Below are 12,574 nucleotides of genomic sequence, written 5' to 3'. Positions count from 1 at the left end.
CCCGCCGCTCGCCACCCCGGACCCCGGTGTCTGGCTCCCCCCGAGCCGGGACCCCGCGATGGCCAAGCGCAGCTCGCTGTACATCCGCATAGTGGAGGGGAAGAACCTGCCCGCCAAGGACATGTGAGCGCGGCCAGGGGTGGGAGCCCCAACTTTCCGGGGAGGGGCGCTGCCCCCAGGACGCCTGACCTTTCCGGGGTCCACCCACAAGTAGAGCAGCGGAGAGGGTGCGGGAGTGCGGCCGCGGTGGGGGATCGGCGGGGAAAATGGGGAGAGTGACATTTGCTGTGAGCACCAGACGGGGTGACAACCGAGGGGGGGCGGGAAAAGTGTCACCGAGGGCTGGGGGACTGGGAACTAGGGAGGGGGCGAGAATTTGTCAGCGATCCGCTGCTCACGAGGGGAAGGGGCTTTGATAGGACAGGAGCTGGAGCTGGGTGACATGCCAGGGGAGACGTCTTGGTGATCTGCCCCTGGGGTGTAGTTGGAGGGGTGGGGTGTCCCCCTGCAAAGGAAAGGTCTTGATCAGTAGTTCCAGAGCCCTTAATGCCCCTGAGTGTGCACCTGAAGCACATGCTGGGGCCCAGGGGCTGTCCCCGGGCTTCCTGCTGTGCACTTGGGTAGGAGGGACTGGCATGAAAAGTGAGAACAGGTCAGAAGGACAGGACAGGGGCAGGACTGTGGGGGAGGGAAGGAGGGTGGTAACTGTCTCTTGTGCCTTGGGCTTTACACCTGAGCCATCCCGTTAATCCTCGCAACCACGCAGAAAGGCGGTTCTCACCGTTCCATTTTACAGATGAGAAAACTGAGGATCAGAGACGTGAAATGCTGGCTCCAAGTGGCAGGCAGAGCAGGGTCTTGAGTCTAGGGCTTCTAACAGGCACTGACATCTGGGGATTCCCCTGGTCCCTGGCTCGATTTGAGGAGGTTTCAGGGGCCCCTCGTCCCACTCTTCTCAGTAGGTCCCAGGGCTGAGCTGCCTGACCCCTGGCCCCCCATCTTGGTCTTGCCACCACCTTCCTCATATGCAGGCTTTAGGCAGCTCCCTGCTCCTCAAGCCTCAGTTTCCCCTCTTTAAACTAGGGGTTGAAATCCCTCTAGAGGAAGAGGGGGAAAGCTCAAAGGTCGAGGGGCACTGGCTGCCTGGAGGAGGAGGGTGGGAGGGGAGGAGGGGAGCCTGGAGGAAACAGAGTCCAAAGTCTGCGGGGCTGCAGTTCCCCACCCCTGGGGCTCCTCGTCGGGGCGCCCCAGGCTCCTGGATGCAGAGAAGTGGTCAGCGTGGGCGAGGGGGTGGGGCGGGGTGTGAGGCAGGCACTCCGCTCACACATATGTATGGTGGCCCCTGTGAGCTTCCCAGCACGCTCAGCGCGCCACCACTGAGAGCAGCGCCAGTTCCAGGCCCCCTGGGTCTGATGAGGCCCAGCTCAGCAGTTACCATGACAATGGGGAAGGGAGGGCGGTGGGCAGCCCTAGGTGGGTTTCTGTGCTTGGAGGCTTGGAGGGAGATGGAGTGGGAGCTGCCAGTGAGGTCTGTGGGCTGGGAAGGCAGAGGAGCTCCGAGAAGGGTCTCAGCCTCCAGGCCCAGCCTTTAAGCACCTCCACCCCCTGCCACCACTGGCACTAGGAACTAGGTCATCTTGGCCTCTTCTGGCTGGTGACGGCTGGGAGGAGCAGCCCCTCCATCTGTCGCCTCCCTCCTCATCCCCACAGCAGCTGGCCCTAGTGCCTGGCTCCAGGCTCTCTCCAGCCCAGGGCAGCGGAGCTCTTGGGGTATGCCTACCTGGGAGCCCAGTGCCTGCTTCCCTGCCCAGTGCTTTGCCTCTGAGCAAAGGGGCTCCGTCTACAGTGGAGGGGTGCCTCGGAATCTCGCTCCTCACCGTGTCCCCCTGCCTGCCCTACTCACGTCTCCCTTGCAACCCCCCTATCTTCCCCTGTGGCTAGCATACACAACTCTGACCTGTCAGCCACCTCTTTAACCATCCCATAAACAGTCCCTCACATTTGGGTTACTACCCTTCACATCTCTGCCTTCGCCCATGTGTGGGGACTTCTGTCTTCAAGCACTCCGATTCACTCCTCCAGAAAACTCCCATTCATCCTTCAGGACCCCTCTCAAACTTCTCCTCTCCAGGGCATTCTCTGGTGGCCTTGGGCAGAGTTCCTGGCTCCTGGTCTCACCCCCCAGCACTTTGGGTGGCAGGAGGAAGCCCCTGGTGTGGCAGGGACGGTGACTCATTAATCATGGCACCAGGTCCATAGTAGGGGAGAATAAGAGGTGTTGAGGACTTCCCTTACTTAGTCCTCATCTTAGCTTTATAAGGGAGATGTCCTCAGTTTGCACATTGGGAAACTGAGGCTCAGGAAGTGAAAGTCATTTGCCAAGTTGATACAGAGGGTAGGTAGAGAAGTCCGGATTCAGATTGCCTTTGTCTACTGCTGACAGGCTGAGAATCCTAGCCTGCCCACGGCTGCAAGCTTGCGGCTGGGCTCAGTGAGACTGAGCCTCGGAAATCCTATGCAAAGCATTTGGCTGCAGAGTCGGGCAGGGGTTTGGAGATCATGGGAGGCCCTCACTGAGTACTGGAGTTTCCCTGTGCCTCACCAGTGCCCTGCCTATCTTCTGAGTGGCATCCTCTCCAGCCAGGGCTTGCATACTTCTGAGGACGGGGAGCTCACCACCTCTCATACTGGCTCATCTTGACTCAGTTCCAAGGAGGAAACTGTCCTCACACAGCTGCCAGCTGCCTTCCTGCCACTTCTACTCATGGGTTTTTTTTCCTCTAAAGGGCACAGAGCACAGCTGCATTCCCCATCACTGCTAGCTTTCAGAGCCTGCCTGTTCCTGCCCTGCCTCTTCCCACTGTCTCCCATCCCTGTGTACCTAGGCATGAGCCAAGTCTCACGATGACCACTGACCCACTGCCTCCCACACCAAGTGGCCTTGGGGACTGGCCCAAGGCTATTTCGGGGTTTTCCGTGATCCTCCTCCTTCCACAGCCTAGAAACTGCCAAGGCCCTAAATATAGAGGACCCGAAAGTAGCCAGACAAGGCCAGTGGCGACTGGCTTGGGGAAGGAGAAATGAGAGAGGTGGGCAGCCTAGGGGCCTCACTAGCGAAGAAGGAACTGGACATGGGTTCCAGCAACCCACTGGGGACCATGGTTGGGCCCAGGTCCTTAAATCTGGCCTCGGCCTGATCCCAATACCGTCCTCTTGCCCCTGTCCTCTGATGCAGCCACCCAGCTCTTCACAGTCCTTGCACACTGGGGTTCGGGTCCTGCTTCCAGGCCTTTGGAAGCAGTAGCAGCCCAGTAGTGGGGGACAGCCCAGGGAGATCCCGTTGCCTCAGCCACCACTGACCTCTCCCTGCCTCCTCTGAGCTCCTTGTATGGCTCCTGGGTCCTGCAGCCCAGCCCAGCACCTGGGGTGCCCAGGGGCCTGATTGCTTAGCACCTGGAGTCCCCTGGCTTTGGGTTGATGGGACACAAGCTGGGGTATTCACAGGGGGCTCCCTGGAGGGGGCTATTTGATTTGATTTGATTTGATTTTATTTTATTTTTGAGACAGAGTCTTGCTCTGTTGCCCAGGCTGGAGTGCAGCAGCATGATCTTGGCTCACTGCAACCTCCTTCTCCGGGGTTCAAGGGATTCTCCTGCCTCAGCCTCCCCAGTAGCTGGGATTACAGGTGCACACCACCACACTCGGCTAATTTTTGTATTTTTAGTAGAGACAGGGTTTCACCATGTTGGCCAGGCTGGTCTCAAACTCCTGGCCTCACGTGATCTGCTTGCCTCAGCCTCCCAAAGTGCTGGGATTACAGGTGTGAGCCACCACACCCAGCCAGGAGGGGACTCATGAATGATGGCAGGGGGAGGTTACAGGCACAGTTGCAGGCAGTGCTAACATGTACTGAGCACCTCCAAGACCTTCTCATATCATCTCAGGACCCATGGAAGCTCCCTTGTGAGCCGGGGTTACACTTCCCACTTTATAGGTAGAAAACTGAGTCTTGGTAGACATTTCCTGTCTGTGTCCAGGAGCTTCTGGAGCTGTTTGCCCCAAGTGCCTTCCTCTGCCGGAAGAGCCCCTTTTGAGAAGGGAAGCAGAGGTTGGAACTCCCCACCCTCCACCATAGAAACACACTTCCTTTTTATGGACACTCAGTGGAGGAACAGCTCTAGAGACAGCCCTCACTTCCCCACTTTACCCAGTACCAGCCTTAGGCCTGGCTGCAGGTCTCTCCCAGCTCCAGGAGGCCCCCAACACCTGAGACCCTTGGAACTGAGCGCGGGTTTGCCTTCCCTCATCCCTCTTTCCCCAGATAGCTGTTATTCATTCATTCACCATCAGTTCATTCATTTGTCCGTTCATTCGGCAAACACTCACGGGCTGCCTGTCTTGTGCCAAGCCCTGTGGGGGCCCTAGGGACACAGGCATGCTCCCCGCCCCCAGGTAGCTCAGAGCAGGTGGGAGGCAGCTGATCACTACCAGGCTGGATGAAGTGGGCAAGGAGCGTGAGTCCAGGGAGGCCTTCCTCCCCCTCCCGCCCTGGGGCAAGGGAGGGCTCTGGCAGGGCTGAAGGCAGACTGGGCAGGAGGGACAGCAGGAGCAAAGGCTCCAGGGAGAGTAAGGGGCTAGACTTTGGTGTGGAGTGTAGGGGTCCCAGGAGCTTGCCTGGAGCTGTTGCTTGGAGCTGTTTTGGGGGGAGGCAGGGATGGGGTAGGAGGGCATAGAAAGGAGGAACATTCTATCCCCTGCGGGAGGAACAGCAGGTTTCCAGTACCCCCGCCCTCTGTCCCTCTCCCTCCCCTCCCTGTCTCTCCCCTCTCCCTCTCCCTCTCCCTCTCACCCCCTCCCTCTCACTTTCCTCCCTCTCTCCCCCTCCCTCTCACCCCTTCACTCTCACCCCCTAACTCAGTCTCCCCCTCCCTCTTAACTCCCTCCCTCTTACTCTCCTCCCTTTCTCCCCCTCCCTCTCACCCGCCTTCCCTCTTACCCCCCTCCACGTCCCTCTCTCTTCTCCTCCCTCTCAGCCCCCCTCCGTCTCCTCTTCCCTCTTTCTCACCTCCCTGTCCGTCCCCTTCCCTCTCTGCCCCTCCCTCTGCCCCTTTCCCAGTCCCTCCCCCCCTCCTTCCCCCTCCTTCTCCTTTCTCTCTCTACCCATCCCTGTCTCTTCCCTCTCCTTCTCCCTCCCCCATAACTCTCCCTCCATCTACTCCCACCCCTGCCCGTGAAAGGGGAGCCCTGGCGCGGGTTCCTGCCCTTCCCTCACCATCCGCTCCCGGGCTGAGGGCGGGGACCCGTGTTTGGCCCAAGGAGCCTGCGGTCTCCTAACCAGGATGCGAAGACTCAGCCTCCGCTCTCTTCCCCGCACTCCTCCCGAGGGGCCGGAGAAAAGGGAGGAGCGCGCCGCGAGGCCCCGCCCCGCCCCCTCCCTCTAGCCCTGCCTCTGCCCTTCTGTCTTGCAGCACCGGCAGCAGCGACCCCTACTGCATCGTGAAGGTGGACAATGAGCCCATCATCAGGTACCGCCCCCACCCCCAGGACCCAGGGGCGCTCAGCCCCTCACGGACCCGCGCTCTCCCGGCAAAGGGGTGTGAATTTTGTTGTGAATTTTGTATGGAGATGGGAGTGGCTTGGTGCACCTGGTCCCCTGCCTGGGATTCCCCACCTCACCCTGACACCCAAGCTAGGAGGTAAGAAAGACCTTCCAGGAACTGGCCTGGCCAAGGGCCTCTCGCCGGACTCTGTTCATCTTTGCAATCACCACAACCTCCGGGAGAGACAGATGCTGACGACTTGTAACAACCGCTCTCATTTATGGAGCCAGCCCTTTTCTAGCTCGTTTAGTTCTTGCAATTAGTGAGATACGATATCATTAGACCCCGTTTACAGACTAGGAAATTGAGGCTCAGGGAGACTACCCTGCCCAAGGTCACAAGCCTAGTAAGTGGCAGAGCCACACTGGAGTCTAAGTCTGGCCTCCCGAGAGCCTGAGCTCCCTTCCCCTCCCTGGTCCTGGCTCTAACTTGGGTCCTGTCCCCTGAGAGTCCCACAGGCTGGGCACCCGCAGCCTGCACCCCGAAGAGCCACTTCCTCCGGATGTCCCTTCCTCCATGGTCCCCATGATCTCTGGGCAGGGTCTTTGCTGTCCTCTCCCTTCCTTCAATCTGGCTCCTGCTTCCAAGTTCATGGCCAGACCTGCCCTGCTGTTCTGTCCACCTGAGTGCCCATGGCCTACTCGTAGCCAAGGCCACCAGACTCCCAGTCCTTTCCTACCTGCAAGCAGGCTCCCAGCCTTTCTCAAGGGTCTGCAAACCACAGACAGCAAGAGGGAGAGGGGTGTGATGGCACTGCTGTTCTTGATACAGAAGGGAAACAGGCCCCCGAGGTCAGATGACCGGTCTGAGAAGTGGTTGGCATGAGGTGGTCCCCTGAACTTTCATCTGGGTCCTTGGGGGCTTCAGCATCTCCCCACCCACTAGCCTGCTGAGTCCCATGAGTTGAAGGCTCTGATCCACAGGGGGTTGACCAGAGCTGGGTGAGGATGGGAGGCCAGGCTCAGCAGTCGCCCTGAGGCAGCTATCCTGTGACCTGAGGCCAACGCCTGCCAACTGTGATCTCAGTTTCCCCAAATGTAAAACAGCTGGAGAGGCTGGGCACGGTGGCTCACACCTGTCATCCAAGCACTTTGGAAGGCCGAGGCAGGCGGATCACCTGAGGTCAGGAGTTCGAGAGCAGCCTGGCCAACAGGGTGAAACCCCGTCTCTACTAAAATGGCAAAAATAGCTGGGCAAGGTGGCAGGTGTCTGTAATCCCAGCTACTCAGGAGGCTGAGGCAGGGAGAATTGCTTGAACCTGGGAGGCAGAGGTTGCAGTGAGCCGAGATGATGCCACTGCACTCTAGCCTGGGCGACACAGCGAGACTCTGTCTCAAAAAAAAAAAGATAAATAAAATAAATAACAGCCAGAGAGAGGCAGCCCCTGTGCCCCATCCAGGGCAGAGAGGAAGGTCAGGGGGTAGTGACTGGTGGTGGACAGTAGGGTCTGGCACAGGGAAAACACGTTAGCAGCAGAGCCAGTAGTTATAGGGGTAGGAGGAGATACAAGGAAGGTCCCAGTCCAGGGCCTAGGGGTGGTTCTCTCCTGCAGGACAGCCACCGTGTGGAAGACCCTGTGCCCCTTCTGGGGTGAAGAGTACCAAGTGCACCTGCCGCCCACCTTCCACACTGTGGCTTTCTACGTCATGGATGAGGATGCCCTCAGGTGAGCACCCCCCTCTCCAGCTGGGACCCAGACCTGGCCATCTGATTGCTCCCTGGCCCATTTCACCGCCAGGACTCCTGGGTCTCCTTTTTGGCATCCTCTTTGCAGCCTGGAGGGAAGCGGAGCCTGGGGGCCTGGGAGGACGAAGGTCTTAAGCATGTGGGTGTGCACATGTGTGGCTCCATGGTGCACGCGCCACATCACACGCGTGTGTGTGCAGGCATGGGGGCGCACGTGTGCGTGCAGGTGTGAGCTGTGAAATGGGCACCCAGAGAGCGTGAGCTTGGCATGTGCGGGCGTGTGATAGAAACCTATCACATCCCCCTAGAAGGTCCAGAGCCCACAGCCTACGGAAGGGCCACAGGTCCAGCTCTGTTGGGTTACTCTGGAAATGATGACAGTGTCCACCACCCTGCTCCCCCCCGGGCATCCTGAACTTGGTGGGAGGTCCCAGAGGGCAGGTCCTGAAGCCCTGCCCAGCTCTGACTCCATCTCCCTCCTCTAGCCGGGACGACGTTATCGGAAAGGTCTGCCTTACAAGGGACACCCTGGCCTCTCACCCTAAGGGTAAGTTCTCCCTTTCCCTCCCGCACTGGTCTGCCCAGTCCCTGGCCTCCCTCCCACTTGGAGACCTCCCCTCTAGGCTCCATCTGGTCTCCAGCTCAGGGAAAGCCATTTCTACTCTCCCCAAAAGCCGGGGCCACGTTCTGTACTCCTGGCCTCTGTTCCTCAGCATGTCCCCAAGCCTGGTTGTTACTGCCTCTTCCCTACGGCAAAGAGGGGCTGCTACGGGTGGAATCTGAGGCCTCTGCTGGCAGAAGAAGGGGCCTCCTTACACTCCATTGCTGAAGCGTAGGGACCCCTTCTCCCAATGGAGCCAGCTCCTTCTGTAGCCCATGGGGTCGCCTCCACCTGGACCCTAGTACCACTGTGTCCTGAGTCTGAAGGGTTGGCCTGGAGCCAGACCAGGCTGGAGATCCCTTTGAATTATTTCTGGGATGCAGACATTGTTTGGTGTTATTGTTTTTAAAATTTTTATATAGTTAAAAGAAAAAATAGAGGCCGGGCTCAGTGGCTCACACCTGTAATCCCAGCACTTTGGGAGGCCGAGGCAGGCGGATCACCTGAGGTCAGGAGTTTAAGACCAGCCTGGCCAACATGGCGAAACCCTGTCTCTATTAAAAATACAAAAAATTAGCTGGATGTGGTGGTGGGCGCCTATAATCCCAGCTACTCGGGAAGCTGAGGCAGGAGAATCGCTTGAACCTGGGAGGCGGAGGTTGCAGTGAGTCAGGATCACCCCATTGCACTCCAACCTGGATGACAGAGCGAGACTCCATCTCCAAAAGAAACATAGAGATGGGGGCCAGGCATGGTGGCTCACACCTGTAATCCCAGTGGCAATTCACTTGAGGTTAGGAGTTCAAGACCAGCCTGGTCAACATGGTGAAACACTGTCTCTACTAAAAATATAAAAATAACCTGGGCATGGTGGCGCTCACCTGTAATGCTAGGGAGACTGAGACAGGAACATCTCTTGAACCTGGGAGGCAGAGGTTGCAGCAAGCCAAGATTGCGCCATTGCACTCCAGCCTGGGCAACAGAGAAAGACTCTGTCTCAAAAAAAAAAAAAAAAGTGGAGATGGGCGTCTCACTCTGTTGCCCAGGCTGGTCTTGAACTCCTGGCTTTGACGGATCCTCCCGCCTTGGCCTCCCCAAGTGCTAGGATTGCAAGTGTGAGCCACCATGCTCTGCCCAGACAGGATTTTGAGGGGTCAGCCCTGTGCCAGCCTCACTGTGTGTGACCTTGGGCAGCTCTTGCCTTCTCTGGGCTCTCTGGGGGTTCAAACCAGTTCTTGGATGCTATGGACTCTGCCATCAGAGCCTTTGTCCCGCTCACTGGCCTCCCCCCGCACACACCTGCTCCTGTCTGTGAGGCTGGGCCAGGGATGGGGGCAGGGCGGAGGCAGGTTCTGCTGACTCATAGGGCTTCTTGGCCCCTGCCAGGCCAAAGGCCTTTTCCACCTGCAGCCTTAGCCAGCATCTCTGGGGTCTAGCGGCCCCAGTGAGGCTATTCCTCGGGGTGCCTTGTAGCTTCCCCATCCGGGCCTCAGACCCTCCTCCCAGCAGCCCTAGGGGAAGGCCACTCTCTTCCTGTTTTAAGATGGGGAATCTGGCTGGGTACAGCGGCCCATGCTTATAATCCCAGCACCTTGGGAGGCGGAGGTGGGAGGATTGCTTGAGGTCAGGAGTTTGAGACCAGCCTGAGCAACATAGCAAGACTCCATCTTTTTTTTTTTTTTTTTTTGAGATGGGGTCTTGCTCTGTCGCCCAGGCTGGAGTGCAATGGCGTGATCTGTGTTCAAGCAATTCTCCTGCCTCAGCCTCCTGAGTAGCTGGGATTACAGGCATGTGCCACCACACCTGGCCCATGGAGTGAGACCCTGTCTCTAAAAACAACAACAAAATGACACAATAGTGAGGGCACAGGCCCCAGGTCACCGACTTAGATTCTAACACCAGTCGGAAGACTGCTGTTGTTCACCTGCTAAGCCTCAGTTTCCCCATCTGTCATTGGGGATACCAGCCCCTGCTTCACGGGTGCCTAGAGGATTTCCAGGAGATTATAGAGGTGCCTCAAGGTGCCTGGTGGGGCTGAGGGTGGAGGGTGTGGGGGTTCAAGGCCGGGTCCCTGGCTGAGCTGACCCCACAGGTTTCAGCGGGTGGACCCACCTGACGGAGGTCGACCCCGATGAGGAGGTGCAGGGTGAGATCCACCTGCGGCTGGAAGTGCGGCCAGGGGCTCGGGCCTGCCGACTACGCTGCTCTGTGCTGGAGGCCAGGTGAGACTCAGGGGCCTGGGGGCGGGCAGTGGGTCCCCTGCAACTAGAGAAACCCGATGAGGAAGCTGAGCCTCCCCTTGCCCCACCCTACCTCCTGGTCCCAGAGCTGGCCACCTCCAATCAAAGCCTGCTCTCAAGAGAGAGTCTCGCCAGGCACGGTGTCTCACACCTATAATCCCAGCACTTTGGGAGACCAAGGTGGGTGGATCACCTGAGGCCAGGAGTTCAAGACCAGCCAGACCAACATGATGATACCCTTTCTCTACTAAAAATACAAAAATTGGTCAGGCGCAGTGGCTCACGCCTGTAATCCTAACACTTTGGGAGGCTGAGGCAGGCGGATCACAAGGTCAGGAGATCGAGACCATCCTGGCTAACACGGTGAAACCCCGTCTCTACTAAAAATACAAAAAAAAAAATTAGCGGGGCGTGGTGGCGGGCACCTGTAGTCCCAGCTACTTGGGAGGCTGAGGCAGGAGAATGGCGTGAACCCGGGAGGCGGAGCTTGCAGTAAGCCAAGATCGTGCCACTGCACTCCAGCCTGGGCGACAGAGCGAGACTCCGTCTCAAAAAAAAAAAAAAAAAAAATTAACCGGGCGTGGTGGCGGGCGCCTGTAATCCCAGCTACTCAGGAGGCTGAGGCAGGAGTCTTGAACCCAGGAGGTGGAGGTTGCAGTGAGCCAAGATGGTGCCACTGCACTCCAACCTGGGCGACAAGCGAGACTACATCTCAAAAAAAGAAAAAGAAAAAGAGAGAATTCAGGGAGCTTTCTGGACTTGAAGATGTTTCTTGGGTTATTTCCATTCAAGGTAATATGTCCCTTAAGGGAGAGTCTAATGTTCTCATGGAGGAACTGGAGCCATCACAGAGGGGTGGAGTAGGGGGTACAGGTGAGGGGACCCCGAACTCTGATCACACAGCCTCAGTGCCCCAGTGCTAAGGCCGGCTTTCCTATGTTTAACCCCAGTGTGAACTTGGCCTGGTGGGAGTGTGTGTGTGGGTCAATGGGTCCCTTGTGGGGTTGGGGGATGAAAAGATTTGCCGAAAATCTCCCAGTGGGTAAATTGAGGGTTCCCCCAAGGAGAGACAGTGGTTTGGATGGTTCCATGGGCCTGAGTCACCTGTGACAGGGCCACCCCACCAACCCACAGGGTATTTTTAGCTGCAGGCTGCACTCATGTCTGGGCCTGGGCCTGAGTCACACTCTGTCCATGAGAAGTGCCTTCCCTTCCGGCTCCAAACCCACCTCCCCAAGTCGCTCCCTGCCTGTGGGGCAGGAGGGTGGCCCCCAGCCAAGCAGCCCCTATGGAGCCAGTGTTCCCCCCACCCTTGAGGGGTCAGCCTGAGAGGAAGACTTCCCTTGGGCAGAGGAGGGGTGTGGGTCGGATGATGCCCATGTTGCTCACTCTGGCTTCCCAGGAGTTATTTTCTGTCCTGGGAAAATAGAAATGGATGGAAAATGGCTGGCCTTGGGAGTCTCAGCCACGCCCCCATACTCGCTCACTCTCTGGCCTCTGCCATTATTTCCCTCCCCCGCCCCGCCCCACCCCAACTCACCCGCTTCCTCCATCCATATCCTTGCCTGGCACCAGGATGTCTGGAGGACAGGCATGCACACGTGTGCACCCGCTCACACACGTGGCCGGGCTCTGGGACCTCGGGACCACTTCTCCCAGGCACCCCTTGTCACCCACGGAGATCAGAGGCCCGGAAGCATGTCTCCCTGGCCCTCCCCTCTCTCCAGGAATCTCTTCTCTCCCATTCTCTGGGGCCACAGTGGTTGGCCTTCTCCTAGTGAGTCCTAGCAGAGGAGAGGAATGTCCAGGCCTCTCTCAGAGTGAGGGGACTTGTCCCCCGTTGTCCTCAGCAATGAGACCCCTGCTGGAATCCCAAGTCAGCCTAAGAAGGTCCATTTGCTGCAGAGGAAGAAAGAACATTTCCTCCTTATTTTTTTCTGGGGAGATTCTCAATATTTCAATAAAACCTTGGGGCTTTTTTTTGTTTTTTGTTTTGTTTTTGAGACAGTCTCCCTCTGTCATCCAGGCTGGAGTGCAGTGGCCCTATTTCAGCTCACTGCAACCTCTGCCTTCTGGGTTCAAGTAATTCTCCTGCCTCAGCCTCCCTAGTAGCTGGAATTACAGGTGTGCACCACCACACCCGGCTAATTTTTTTGTGTTTTTAGTAGAGACCGGATTTCACCATGTTGGCTAGACTGTTCTCAAACTCCTGACCTCAGGTGATCTGCCTACCTCAGCCTCCCAAAGTGCTGGGATTACAGGCATGAGCCACCGTGTCCGGGCTGTTTTTTTTTGTTTTTGTTTTTGTTTTTGTTTTTTGAGACAGTCTGGCTCTGTGGCCCAGGCTGGAGTGCAGTGGCGTTTTCTTGGGTCACTGAAACCTTTGTCATCCTGGGTTCAAGTGATTCTCCTGCCTCAGCCTCCTGAGTAGCTGGGACTACAAGTGC

General features: G+C 57.7%; 1 protein-coding gene across 1 annotated transcript in view; it reads left to right on the top strand.

Moving 5' to 3' along the window:
* The first annotated feature begins 6 nt into the window (after positions 1–6).
* The window catches only part of LOC105503738 (ras GTPase-activating protein 4-like), a 28,733-nt gene continuing 16,165 nt past the window's right edge, over positions 7–12,574 (top strand). The window contains exons 1-5 of the mRNA XM_011930785.1: positions 7–123; positions 5,469–5,525; positions 7,153–7,266; positions 7,772–7,833; positions 9,980–10,109. Of these exons, the coding sequence (XP_011786175.1) occupies positions 59–123; positions 5,469–5,525; positions 7,153–7,266; positions 7,772–7,833; positions 9,980–10,109 (428 nt within the window). The 5' untranslated portion in view covers positions 7–58. The remainder of the gene's footprint in view (positions 124–5,468; positions 5,526–7,152; positions 7,267–7,771; positions 7,834–9,979; positions 10,110–12,574) is intronic.

The sequence above is a fragment of the Colobus angolensis genome, unplaced genomic scaffold, assembly GCF_000951035.1.
Source record: "Colobus angolensis palliatus isolate OR3802 unplaced genomic scaffold, Cang.pa_1.0 Scaffold120, whole genome shotgun sequence".
In the NCBI taxonomy this organism is placed as follows: domain Eukaryota; kingdom Metazoa; phylum Chordata; class Mammalia; order Primates; family Cercopithecidae; genus Colobus; species Colobus angolensis.
This window is presented reverse-complemented; position numbering and strand designations above follow the sequence as displayed.